The sequence below is a fragment of the Lemur catta genome, chromosome 13 (assembly GCF_020740605.2).
Source record: "Lemur catta isolate mLemCat1 chromosome 13, mLemCat1.pri, whole genome shotgun sequence".
Classification (NCBI taxonomy): Eukaryota; Metazoa; Chordata; class Mammalia; order Primates; family Lemuridae; genus Lemur; species Lemur catta.
This window is the reverse complement of record NC_059140.1, coordinates 81586203-81600125: the sequence shown is the minus strand read 5'-3', so window position 1 is coordinate 81600125 and position 13923 is coordinate 81586203. Positions and strand designations below refer to the sequence as shown.

The 13923-nt window shown below is 46.7% G+C and overlaps 1 protein-coding gene across 1 annotated transcript in view; it reads left to right on the top strand.

Annotated features, from left to right (window-relative positions):
- PARP4 (poly(ADP-ribose) polymerase family member 4) overlaps positions 1-13923 on the top strand; it is a 72148-nt gene that overhangs the window by 23102 nt on the left and 35123 nt on the right. The window contains exons 11-15 of the mRNA XM_045567011.1: positions 1344-1481; positions 3098-3193; positions 9459-9642; positions 9869-10025; positions 11451-11575. Coding sequence (XP_045422967.1) covers positions 1344-1481; positions 3098-3193; positions 9459-9642; positions 9869-10025; positions 11451-11575 — 700 coding nt within the window. The remainder of the gene's footprint in view (positions 1-1343; positions 1482-3097; positions 3194-9458; positions 9643-9868; positions 10026-11450; positions 11576-13923) is intronic.

Below are 13923 nucleotides of genomic sequence, written 5' to 3'. Positions count from 1 at the left end.
GGCCGCTCCCGAGGGACAGATTCTGCCACTGTGGAAAACCAGATTTTCTCCATTTCATTTCACTAATAATATATATTAATTTTTTTCTAGTTATAAAATTCATGTTGTTTGATGAAAGCTTGGAAAATATGTAAAAATATGAAGACAACTAAAAATCACTCAAAATCTCCCCACCCAGAGATAATATAACCCCTGTTAGCATTTTGGTGTAGAATGAACCCAGACTCAACTGTTGAATCTTCTCCTCACCCCGTGGTGTGCTGAGAAGCCAGCTCTCCGAAATGAAAGTAATATTTGTAATATTTGCTGATTTCTGTGGCGTGAACGCTCCCACCACGGGTAATGCCAAGGTGCCGACGTGACACCACTGAGCGTGGGGTTGGGAGGACGTGCACGACAGGCTGCGGGCCCCGCCCGGCACCCTCTCAGCAGCACCCCGGTCTCCTCCCAGGCTGCCCCGTCTGAGCCCACCAGAGCCCCTGGAGGGTCTCCTCCCCGCCTCCCCGTCACCGTCACTGTGCTCTGTCATCCTCGTCTGTTGTCTTCCTGCCGTTTACTGCGCAGCCGTCTTCAGTCCAGATCCCATTGTCCCGTCTGCTCTGCCAGGACAGCGTCCTTCCCGACGTTCTCCACTCCTGCCCCGTCCAACCCATTTTCCCACGACGACCAGTTAGATCTTGAAACATGCATTGTATGGGGTCGCATTCCAATAAATGTCACCTCTCAAGGGAGCCCTTCCTTGACCACCCTCCCTCTGAACCTGGTTGATTTCCTTAGTAGTGCTTAAAATAAGGTATTTGATAGCTTAATTTTTGTCTCTCTCATTAGAATATAAGTTCCATGAAGCCAGAGCCCATATTGTCTTATTTCCAATGCCTGGCAGAATATTCGGCACAGACTGTCCATTGAACGAAGGCATGAATGAATGAATGAACCCGTTTACTCTGTTGTCACATATATATGAAATGAAACTATATATCCATTTCATATATATGACAAAAGAGTAAATGGGTTCATTCATTCATTCATATATATGAATGAAACTGTATATCCTGTATATTATATATTTGACAAAACTTGAGATCATATTATGTATAAACTTTTGTGATTGACTTATAAATTTTAGATTTCACTGTAAGCTTTACTTCATATCCTTATTTATTTTTAGGAATGTGATTTTCTAATAGCTGCGTAGTATTTCCAAGATGTGCTGTGCTGCGATTCACTGAATCCGTTCTCTGATAATGGACATTTGGATTGCGTCAGGATTTCTTCTGCTGATGCTGATTTTTTGTTTTGCTTCCAATTATATAATCTCACGGTTTTTCTTCTGGTTCTTACAGTGCGAGTCCAGTGGATATCTTGGAGATATTTAGGGTTGGGAGAGTGAACGAAACCACAGAGTTTCTGAGCAGACTTGGCAACGTCAGGCCCTTGCTGCACGGCTCCGCGGTGCGAAACGCCGTCGGAATCCTGTCTCGGTACGAGAGGGCCGTCTTTACCCTTCAGAACCTTCAGCCTCACAAATGTGAAGGGTTCTACTTTTTTTTCCTACTTTTTTCTGTATTATAGAAGTTTTTTCAGTTAAAATCAGCCAGCTTATTGCATTCTGGAGAAAATTACATACTAATTACATGCTTTAAGTATGTCACTTAAATTATGTATTTATTATTTTTTTAATGTATAGTACATGAGTATGAATAGCTTCTTGAAGACTATCCTATGAAGAAAAGTGATTCTACGTTTCATGACTCTTCCATGTGTGTCTAATCTGGGGACAGCCCAATGCTTAAAGAGAAAGGTCTAGACATCAGAGTCCCCAGATAGTGTGAGTTATTTATTCAAAACATAACTCTAATTTTCTGCTTGCTTTGAATAATCCCTTAATATTAGAGCTGAAACTGAGGTCACAGGGACAGGGGAAAATATGATTAAATTAGATACTTTACGTACTTAAAAGAAACTTCAAAGGAAATCTGTAATAAGATCCATCTGGAAAAAACTTTAAAGTGCTGTTAAGGGACCCAAAATACAAACCAGAAGGATTAACCAGAAGGATGCCAATTTTCCTTGAACTAATCTATAAATTTAGTGCTATCATAATAAAAGTACTATTAAGATTTTTTTTAAATAAAAAGCTGATTCTACAGCACATATTTTTAAAATTTTTGACATTATGAGAATAATTCTGAAAGAGAAGAGTAGTAAGGGAGGGTTGACCAGCCAGACATTAAAACATATTAAATAAACACAAATGAACTCAAAAACATCGAAGATTGATACAAGTAGCTTTAGCTCTGTGGAAGATAGTTTCTTCAATACTGTATGTAGAAATAAGTGGGTAACCACCTGGAAAAAATATCAAGTTACACTCTTACCTCATTCCTCGTAAGTAAACTCCAGATACAGCAAATATTTAAATATTTAAAATGAAAACATAAAAGTACTAAGTGAAAAATAGGAGGATATTTTTAAAAATAATCTTTGAATAAGAAAACCCAAAGCCACGAACAATAGATGTTTGTATAATAAAAGGCAGAAATCTTCCTTTACCCACCTTCCCAGAAATAACCATGGTTTCGCTTTGTTTGCAAGGAGTTTCTGCGTCAGTTCTTGAGCCAGGGAGAGCTGCGGTCAGCTTTGGGCTGACCCCTCACCCTGCTGTGCACTCCGACCTCGGCCTAAGACTAGAGGGTGCAGGAAATGGGGCTGGTCCCAACGGTGATAAGAGACTGGCTGCAGCTTGTGACTTCTTCTTCTTCTTCTTAGTAGTAGTAGTAGTAGTATTTTTACAGACGGGGTCTCCTGCCACCCAGGCTGGAGTGCAGTGGCACAATCATAGCTCACTGCAGCCTCGAACTCTTGGGCTCCAGCGATCCTCCCACCTCAGCCTCCAGAGGTGCTGGGGTTACAGGCCTGTGCCACTGGACTGGGCCTCAGCCTGTGACATCTTAATGGCACCCAGAGCTTCTCTGTGTTTTTCTTTTCATTTTATGCTTTTTTAAAATAGTAGCTGCCTCTGCTAGAATTACAAGACTATAACAAAAGATTCCTTTTTTTCTTCTAGTTGATCGTTAAAATTTCCTTTTCTTTTTAGAGGGTTGCTTTTACCCAAAGTAGTTGAAGATCGTGGCGTGAAAAGAACAGATATTGGAAATCTTGGGAGTGGGATTTATTTCAGCGATTCACTCAGGTATGTTCTGTCCGTAATCAAGGAATCGTTACTGGGTGCTTGCTATGCGTTTTCCTCTGCCTTTGCTTGGTAGGGGACTTTATCACCCAAAAAAATTCACTGAAAGCAACCAGTTTTCTCAGTATGCTGTGGAACCATGTCCTTTGTGGTAAATATTGGGGAAAATTATATTTGAAATCATCTTAGTGATTTTACTGTCCTAGAGTTTTTACATATATTTTCTCTCTGAGTCCTTACAACATCCCCCTCAGGTAAGTCCTGTCATTGTCCCCAGATTACAGATGGGAGCACTGAGGGACAGTGAGAGTATTTTGCCTCAGGTCATGCAGCTAAAATAGGATGCGGGCAGGACTCAGCTTTCCGGGCGGGCTCTCTCCAGAGACAGCAATCTTAACTCCCACAGCACAGGATCTCTCATCAAAACAATTCATCTATCGTATGTGACCTCGATACGCCTGGAATACTATTTCATCTTCGGCATCCCTGGTGATATCTAAAGCTGCTCATAAGGGTCACAATGTATTGAGTGCCCACCTGTGCTAGGCACCAGGTGAGGGCTCTAAGTTGGTCTCGTGACATCATTTTCTGAAAGGAAACAGACTCAGGGAGGTTGTGTAACTTGCCTAAGGTTGCAGGGCCAGGTAAGGGATGGAGGCTGGGTTCAGGTCCAGGACAAAGGATAATTATCCAGGATGTTTAAAGCGTTCCTACAAATGATAAGAAAAGGATGAAAAACCCTATAGGCAAATGGGCAAAAGACGTGAATGGAAACCTAATAGAAGAGGAAACATAAATGGATGATGATGTCTGAAAAGATTAGTAATCAAAACCATGCAAATTAAACCATAATGGGATACCATTTCACCCTAGCAGACTGACAAAAATAAAAGATGAGTTTCGCATCTCTAGGTGTGGGTGAATCTCTAGAACAATCTGAACTCTCAAATGCTGCTGGTCAGAGTATGAATTGGTAAATGCTCTTGAAAGCATTGGCTCATCTGGTGCAGCTGTGGCCCAGGAGTCCTGCTGATGAGCCTGTGGGCCAGGAAGCAGCGGCTCTCGGTCCTGCCTGCACACGGGATGCCCCGGGCAAGCTTGACACACCCCACAACAGCTAAGTCAGGGTCTCCTGTGGCGAGGCTTGGCTATCATCAGTAGTTTTTAAGCTCCCTGGGTGATTTCAGTATGCAGCCAGGCTTAGGAGTCACTACCCTAGGAAAGCTCTAGAATGCGTGTGCCAGAGGCATGCACAGGGTCACTGAGAACGGGACACTGTAACAACGGGACACTGGAAGTGATGCTGGTGTCCATGGACAGAACGGATCCGTAAGTGCTGATGGAGTCCTGCATGGAGTCCTGCACTGCAGGTGACACAAGTGGGCAGCAAACAGCCGCATGTGTCAAGTGGACGAGCCTTAGGAGCATAGTAGATCAAAAATTACTATATAATTCTATATATAAGTAAAGTTCAAAAACAGGCAAAACTGTACGTTACATTGTTGAGGGATACATACACACATTGTGTATCAATACTATAAAAGAAAGAAAATAATATACAGAAAAATCAAGACAGTGTTTAGATTAGCTCCAGGTGGGAAAGAAGGTAATGTCATTGGGGAGCATGGAAATATTGGGGTGTTCTAGTTCTTAAGCTGGGCAGTAGCTGTGTGGGTGTTTGTCTTACTATTCTTTGTTTTTTCTTCTGGGAACACAAGGGAGCATTTATTCTAAAAGCATTTTCATGTACACTATAATTTGTTCCTCACAATGCCAGCTGCTGTGAAGCAGGCATTCTCATCCTCACTTTATAGAATCTTCTTTGGCCTCCTATGACGTGTCTCTCCTCTTTTTATTTATTTATTTTTATTATTATTATTTTAATTTCGGCATATTACTGAGTACTTCCTGGAGGTAAGGTCTTGTCTTGTCTTTTTTTTAAATTTTTTTCCCAGCTAATTTCTTTCTATTTTTTTAGTAGGGATGGGGTGTGGCGGGGTGAGGGTCTCGCTCTTGCTCAGGCTGGTCTCGAACTCCTGAGCTCAAACGATCCACCTGCCTCGGCCTCCCAAAGTGCTAGGATTACAGGTGTGAGCCATCACGCCCCGTAAGGCCTTGTCTTGATGAATTCCCTCGGTCTTTGCTTGTCTGAGAAGGTCTTTATTTCTCCTTCGTATAAGAAACTTAGTTTTGCAAGATACAGAAGTCTAGGCTGGGCATTATTCTGTTTGAGAAGACTGAGAATGGGGCCTCAGTCCCTTCTGGCTTATAAGGTCTCAGTTGAGAAGTTACCAGCAGTTAATCTGATGGGTTTCCCTTTGTAGGTTACCTGCCGCTTTCTCCTTACAGCTCGTAGGAGGGCCTCTTTCGTGTTTGTTCTGGCCAGTCTGATGACGCTGTGTCGTGGTGTCTTCCTGTTTGCAGTAAATCTCCCAGGAGTCCTCTGAGCTTCTTGTACCTAGATATCTAGATCTCTAGCAAGGCCGGGGAAATTTTCCTCCATTATATCCTCAAATAGCTTATCCAACACTTGTATATTTTCTTCTTCACCCTCAGCGATGCCTATGATTCTTATGTTAGGCCTCTTCACATAATCCCACATTTCTTGTAGGCTTTGCTCTTTTATTTCTCTGCTCTATCTCTGAGACTGACTTGTTTAATTGAAAGGCGTTGTCTTAATCTCTGAGAGTCTGCTTGATCTACCCTATTCTTGAGGCTTTCCGCTGTGTTTTGTAATTCCTCGAATAAATTCTGTTTCCAGAAGTTCTATTTGATTTTTCTTTAATATTTCCATTTCTTTAGTGAATTTTTCTTTCATTTCCTGGGTTATTTTGTGGTTTCTTTGTGTTGAGTATCCATTTCTCTTGCATTTCATTGAGTTTTCTTACAATCCATGTGTGAAATTCTTCATCTGTCATTCCAGTGTTCTGATTTTGGTTGGCATCCATTGCTAGAGAGCTCGTGCTCCCTTTTGGGGGTGTCGTTTCGCTGTGATTCTTCATGCTTCCGGAGTTCTTTCGCTGATTCCCTCCCATCTGGAGCAGCTGTTGCTTCTTACCTTTGGGTTTTCCTTTACATAATGACACGCCCAGTTTGGTCTCTGAGCCAGCAGGTGCTGCCTGTGGGTGAGAATCGAAACACCCTGTGTGATGATGAGTCAGTAGATGCAGGAAAAGGGGCTGCAGATTGACCTCCCTGTCAGCAGGTGGCGCTTGCTGGGAGGGGCAGGCTGCAGGGTTGTTTTGGGGTCCTGGGACCGGCTCTCCTTCCTCTGGAGAAGCTCTCTAGTGCCTCAGGTGGTGGGTGGGGCCCTGGGACTTGCAGGTGTGTCCCTGTCTCCCCCTCGGTGGGGGCAGGTGGGTGGCTGGGTTGGGTGGGGCTGTCCTCCACCTCCACAAATGCATTTAGCAGGGGTCAAAGGTCTGTTCCCCGTCTCTGGCCGAAGCTGCCCGGGAGGGGCTGACGTGGCCCCACTGACCCAGAAAGTCTGAGCGTGGGGTGGGGCTGTCCGAGACCCCCAGCCTGGCTGTCTGGGGCCGGCCTCGCTCCTTTGCACCCTCCCCGTTCAGAGGTCTCTCCCGGGCCTCTGTTGGAGGCAGGACCTCAAGCCCGCTGAGCTCCCCCACAACTGTGACGTGAGCCGGGAGGTTCCCTGCCCAGGATCCCGGCCTGAGCTGGGACCTCAGCCCTCCCGTGGGAGGAGGGTGCCCCACAAGCACACGGGGCTGGGACCCCCTCTTATCTGCCCTGAGGGCACACACCGCAGTAGAGTAGTTCACAAATACCCCCTCTGTGCCCCCGGGCAATGCCATCGAGAGCTGGGTGTAGGGGACCTGGCCTGCAGGCCTGTCCCCCGGCCCCAGAGATCAATCCCTGACCATGCCAGGGAGAATGCTCATCCCAAGTCACCCACGGGTGCCCAAGCTGGATCAATGTCCCTCTGCCTCGGGGTCTGTCCTGCTCTGCGGGAGTCACTGGACAAGCGGCTCTAGGGAGGGCTGGCAGGTGGAACTCATAGTCCGAGCACCCCTCAGTCCACTGCAGGGCCCCAAAGGAAAGGTCTGAGCCCCGTTCCCTGTGGATGCCTCTGGGTGGTGGCTGAATTGTCTCTCTCAGCAGCCACAGGTAGGGGAAGGCAGGAGGAGAATGAAGAACTAGGTGGAGGAAGGGCTGCACACCGGGTAGTCTCCACCCTCTCTCCGGCCTCCCAGAATGACTGGGCTCTGGGGTCCTGCAGATCTCTGGGGGCCCACAGGGCCCTGTGGCTCCTGCAGTCTGGGCCAGAGCTGGGAAATGTCTGTGTGGGGATGAGCAAGATGAATCCTGGGGAGCTGAGGCCCCCCAGGGAGGACAGAAGTGCCCAGTGGGTAGTGGGGCAATGTGGCACCTGCCAACTGGCTCAGGTCTGTGGGGCGGGAGGTGCCCCGTCCGCAAGAGGCTCTCCGCTCACTGGCAGTGGCCGTCTCTGGGCTGGTGTCTGCAGGCCTCGCCCGCAGCTCGGGAGCCACCAGCAGTCCCAGATGCAAGGGAGGGAATGTCAACCGCTCCACCTGCCCATCTCGCTGGTCTCCGGGCCTCTCGGGGCTTAATCCCTGCCCATACCTTTCTCCTTTGAGTTCTGCTCCGCAACCTCTTCCCCTGGAGTCTCCTGCAGGTTCAGGCACCTTCCTTCCGACCCTGATCTGATCTATGTTTGTTTGTTTGTTTCTCTTTCATCTAAAATTTCTCCTTCTTGCAGAGATGCTCTGGCTGAAGGTGTTTCTTGTCCGCCATCTTGCCTCCCTCCTCTGTCTTATTCTTTAAACGTCTATCATATAAATGCTCTTTCCTATGAATGAAATACTTCAAAGTAAAAATTTTTTAGATGTTACAATATTTTTTAAAAAATAGATTGGTACTCAGTTGATTTTGGGAACATTGAAGTCCTCAGTGACTTCCAGTAGAGTGGCTTTAGTGGAGAGACATGGATCGAGCGAGATTGCAGAGGACTGAGCAAGAAGAGACAGTCACCAGACCCCCACCAAGAGGTGGTGAGACAGGAAGGAGGTAGACAGGGGAGGAGCTCCGGGGCCAAGTCCAGGGTTGGGCTTGAGGAGGAGGAAGGACGAAGGCTTGTAAGCTGCAGGGAGAGAGCCCTCAGAAGGGAGAGGGCTGTGGGAGAAATGGGGGAAATTTTTTTTTTTTTTTTTTTTTGAGACAGAGTCTCACTTTGTTGCCCGGGCTAGAGTGAGTGCCGTGGCGTCAGCCTAGCTCACAGCAACCTCAGACTCCTGGGCTTAAGCGATCCTCCTGCCTCAGCCCCCTGAGTAGCTGGGACTACAGGCATGAGCCACCATGCCCGGCTAATTTTTTTTGTATATATATTTTTAGTTGGCCAGATAATTTCTTTCTATTTTTAGTAGAGACGGGGTCTCACTCTTGCTCAGGCTGGTCTCGAACTCCTGACCTCGAGCGATCCACCCGCCTCGGCCTCCCAGAGCTAGGATTACAGGCGTGAGCCACCGCGCCCGGCCTTTTTTTTTTTTTTAAGTGCAAGTCTTAGGAGGTGGAACAAAGAAGGGTCCTACAGCAACACTTTTACATTTTGGTTTTGATCTTTAAAAGACAATAAAAGTGTGTCACAAAAATGTTGCCCCCAAAGATGTGTACTCACCTGTGCTCCTAATATTACTAGCAAAAGTTGCTTTATTGAAGTTGCTGATTCCCAAAGAAAGGTAAAACAACGTCTCTCATTTGGGTGTCGTTTGGAATTCTTACTTTTCCATGTGGTCTCAGGAGCCTTTGGGGGAGTACAATGCACGTCTGTCCCTTTGACCAGTTCTCACTCACTTGGTATTTAATGAAAACACCAAGCTCTTTCTGAGCTTTGGTGCAGAGAATTAAATCTGCTTTTTCCTGATTAAGAAGGTGGGGTTTCTTTTCTTGTCTTTAACCATGCTGGTATTTATGATAGCACAATGTGTGTATTTTAGGAGCTAACAAAGATCTGGGGCAACAGTAGAATTTATCTGTGTCTGGGAACAAAGTGCTCTGAGCACTGCCTGGCACAACATAAGGGCAATATACATGTTTGTTACATAAAAATTTTAAGGAAATAGGTGCATAATAAACTTCTAAATTGAACCTTGGAGATATTTCAATCACACAATTAAAACTTGGAATGGTCTACCAGAAAGTCTGTTCAACAATATTTCCTATTTATGCAATAAAATGTCATTAACGGGTAACTGTAAGTTGTAAATATGTGCTTATTGCCTTTGCCATACAGCACAAGTGTCAAGTATGCACACCCAGGGGAGACAGACGGCACCAGGCTCCTGGTAGTTTGTGACGTAGCCCTCGGGAAGTGTATGGACTTACACAAGAAGGACTCGTCCTTAACTGAGGCACCAGCAGGCTACGACAGCGTGCATGGAGTTTCAGAAGCCGCCTCTGTCGCCACAGACTTTGAGGTATTTTTATATCAAGAAACAGGCAGAAAGGGTCCTGAATGCCAAAGAACAGCCTTGGTTTTTTGCTCCTGTTTTCATTAAATATGCTGAAGTTTAAATAATTATTGTACTTCTATTGCCTGAATTCAATATTTTCTAAATTAGCAAACATGCTTTTATGAGAACATCTGCCAACAAGGCTTATTGTTGTTGTTTTTAACCACCTATTAATTTCTGTTTGCTCTAGGATGATGAATTTGTTGTCTATAAAACCAATCAGGTTAAAATGAAATATGTTGTTAAATTTTGCATGCCTGGAGATCAAATAAAGGACTTTCATCCTCCAGATAATGCTGAATTAGAGGAACACAGACCCGAGTTTTCAGATTTTTCAAAAGTTGAAGGTAGGACAATTGTCTTGAATGCAATTTTACGTGATTATATTTATAGAACTCAAATGTTATATTTTCAATGGAATTCATATTTATGTTTGGTAAGTATACCTCATACATAAATATCTCATTTCCTTTTTTATTTTGTATTCCATAACACCAAGATGCTTGAAAAAGGTTAAAGGATCTCAAAATTCCACGTTACTTCGTTAGCACACCGAAGTTGAGCTTGTTCTCCTCAGGAATAGCCAGCCAGGGGTGGGGAATCTGCAGCCTCAAGGCCGCCTGTGGCCTCCAGATCCCCAAATGTAGCCCCTCAACTAAATCCAAACTCCACAGAAAAAATCTCTTTATTAAAAGGATTTGTTCTGTAAAATTTGGATTCAGTCAAAAGGCCACACTCAAGGATCCAGAAGGCCCATGTGGCCCCACGACCGCAGGTCCCCACCCCTGGACAGTGAGTAGACGGACATCTGGCCCAGCCGTAGAGTCAGGGAGCCCAGGAGGTTTGGGTGTCACCTGGCTACCTCATCAGCTCCGCAATCTTGGACGAACCACATGACCATCTGAGCTTCACCTTCGCTCAGGTGGGTTGCGAGCACACCCACGTGACTGAAGGAGAAAGGGAAGGTTCTCTGTGAGCTGTCATGTGCGGCTTGTGTGTTAGCAGTAGTACACGCATATGACAGGGTGATAGCTCAGAGAATCATGGGCCCAAACTATTATGATAGGAATTAATATTAATAGGACTGGAAAACACATTAACATTTTTGACTGTGATCAAATTGTTTTTTATCAGAAATGTATGAGTTCATGTATGTTCCAGGAGATGACTCTAATTTTTGCTCTGGGAGTCATTAAAAGAAATATCTGGCAAGACATTATGTATTTATATATTTAACCCTGTCTGTATTTTCGTGCCACTTAGTGTAGGATATGAACATTTTTCAAAGTGCTGTAGGAGTTTGATTCAGTCTTCCTTGGGTTGAAAATCCAGGTAGTTTCATATTGCTCCAAAATGCTGTTGTGGCACAGTATATAACAGTAACCAGCCGAGTCCTCATTACAAGCCGGGGAATGCAAGTAGCTACATTCGTGTTCCGGCTGAGCTCACTGAAACTGAGATAGTCTTGAGATCTCTGTGTACTTGTGTGTATGTTTAAATGTTTGTCTTTCAAGTGATAGCATAATTGTGGGTTTTTAACATAATGCCTCAGAGCCTCTAGATTAAAAAGGCAATAGTGTCTTTGAGATTGCACCCCCATTTTTCTCACGTGGGTTCCCTTTTCAGAATTGGCTATTGAAGATTATAAAATGCTATTTGTTCATTTTCCCTAAAATGTAATATATAAAGAGATGGATAAGGAATAAAGGCCAGAATAACAAAAGAGACAGTCAGGGTGTTTTTCAAAGCTAACGGTAACTTGTTTAATACAGATTACCAGTTACCAGACACCAAACCTCCCAGCGACACCAAGGCCGGCCTGCAGGACCCCTCTGGGAACCTGGTTCCCCTCGAGGATGTCCACATCAAGGGGCGAATAATAGACTTTGTAGCCCAGGTAAGTTCTTGGTGGCCTTAGAATACTTAAATTAAATGGATGTAAATCATAAATCAGAATTTAATTGCAGTTACATGAACTAAAGAAAATATTAATATATGCATTTCTAAAATTCTAAAATTTCGTCAGATATTCCCTGAGCGCCACATGCCAGGGACTGTCCTAGGCTCTGGGCACCCGCAGGGAACAGTACAAGAGCTCTGCCCTCACGTGCAGGGAATAGGCAATAACAGATAAATGAGTAAAACACACAACGCGTTAGGTGAGGACAGGCGTTAAAGAGAAGAATCAAAGCAGGAGGGGGTACATGCTGCACAGGAAGGGGGTTCTGACCTGGGAGTGGGGCAGCTGGGGAGGCCTCACTACGATGGTGACAGCCGCCTGCAGCCCTGCAGGAAGTGGGGGCTAAACCGTGTGGACCTCAGGGGACACTCGTTCCAGGCAGAGGGAACAGCACACGCAAAGGCCCTTAGGTGGGAGCCAGGTGTGGCCAGGGGACACCAAGGAGGCCACTGTGGCTGGAGCAGAGTGGGAAAGGAGACAGTGAGAGGGACTGGGTCAGGGGGGTGGGGGAGGCTCTCGTCAGGACACGGGACATGCTGTCCTTGACTCTGAGTGAGATGGAAGCTTCTGGGAGGTGTTTGGCAGAGAAGCAGTGTGATCAGATCTATGTTTTAACAGCTCACTCTGGACAGTGACCTTTCTGTGGAGAAAGGTCACAGAGGACCAGTTAGGAGACATCTTAGGTCACGTTCCCTGGAGAACAGACTCTAGCTGGGAGTTGGTTTTCAGGAAGCTGGTTGGACGGCGCCCTCGGGAGCAGGGCCTGCGAGGGAGTGAGGGAGGCAGGCCCCGGCCGAGGAGACGTTGAACCGTGACGACCTTGGGCCATCTCTGGGCCGACGGGGCCCTTCTGAGATGTTCTGAATGGAGACAAGAGGGCTGGGCTCTGTGCCTCTGCAGGGGCCAGTCCTGGACTTGGCTGCCCTGGGGAGGGGTCAGAACCTTGGCTGAGGCAGCTCGTCTTTGGCCAAGGACAGTTTCTGGGGAGGGACTCCACAGGCGCTGCTCCTGGCAGTCTCAGTCCTGACGGGGACGTTGGGGCACACCATGGCATCACGTACAGGGGACTGTTGATGGGGTTGGGTCAAGGCCAGTGGCAACTTGGACCAGAATGTTAGCAGTGGGGCTGTAGGAAGTGACAGATTCCGGCACAAGGCAGAACCAGTAAGATTTGCTGATGGGACATGGGAAGAAGACAGCAGTCAAGGATGGCCAAGGTTTGTGCCCTGAGCAACCAGGAGGATCACGTTTGCTGTTACTGACATGGGGAAGGGGCTGGGGGCTGCAAGGAGTTCATCTTTGGCCACACGAATGCAAGACGTCTACACTGGACATCCGATGGAAAGGCCCGGAGGCAATTGGACATGGGAGTCTAAGTTCAGGGAAGAGACCCAGGCCGGACTTGAAATGGGGAATCCCCTTCAGATGCTGTTCGGAGTCGTGAGCCCTGATTAACTCATCAAGAGAACCAGCATAGAGAGAGGAGAGGCCAACGTGCAGAGGTCGGGAGGGAGCCTTGGAGGCACCCAGGGGAGGCTGACGAGGGGAGGAAAAGGCCGCTGGCAGGGCTGGTACAGTAAGACTCAGACCTGACCCCTGGATTTAGCAATGTGGAGGTCATTGGTGACCTTGACAGACGCCTTTTTGGTGGAGTGGTCGGGGGAACAGCTGATCTGAGTGAGTTCAGGAGAGAATGGGAGGAAAGAATTGGGAGACAGGAGAGAAAATGGACCACGGCCAAAGAGAAGTGGGGCTGAGTGTTTTCTTTGTTAAGACTTAAGAAACAATAGCGTGTGTGTGAGCCGGTGCAGGAAGGGAAAGCTGATGTTCTGGAATCTGCGGAGCTCTGTCCTGCAGGCAGGAGGGTGATCTAACGCTCCGTCCCTAGCCAGGCCGCAGCCAGGGGCTTGCAGCTGGTCATCTGAGGTCCCAGGACAGCAAGCAGAGGCAGGGGCACATGTGCAGCCAGCTGGCCTGGTACTGGGGCTTGGAAAGTTCTCAGTTTTCTACAGTTGAATTGGTTTGCTGAGGTTGGGCCTCGTCATCAGCTCCCAGCACTAAAGATTGCATTGAACAGCTATAAAGGCCTCTTAGGAGAATGAGAACATGAGTCCAGTTCTGTGATGTTCTGATCCCTTTAGAGGGAAAGTAGGTTCACTTCAGTGATCACCTTAATATGGGGAAATGGGGGTGGAGGGTGAGGAAGAGCAGTTTGGATGCAGCCGACCCCCACTCCTGGGCCCACTGGGATCTGCACCCACACCCCTGAGGGAGCTCAGGGCAGG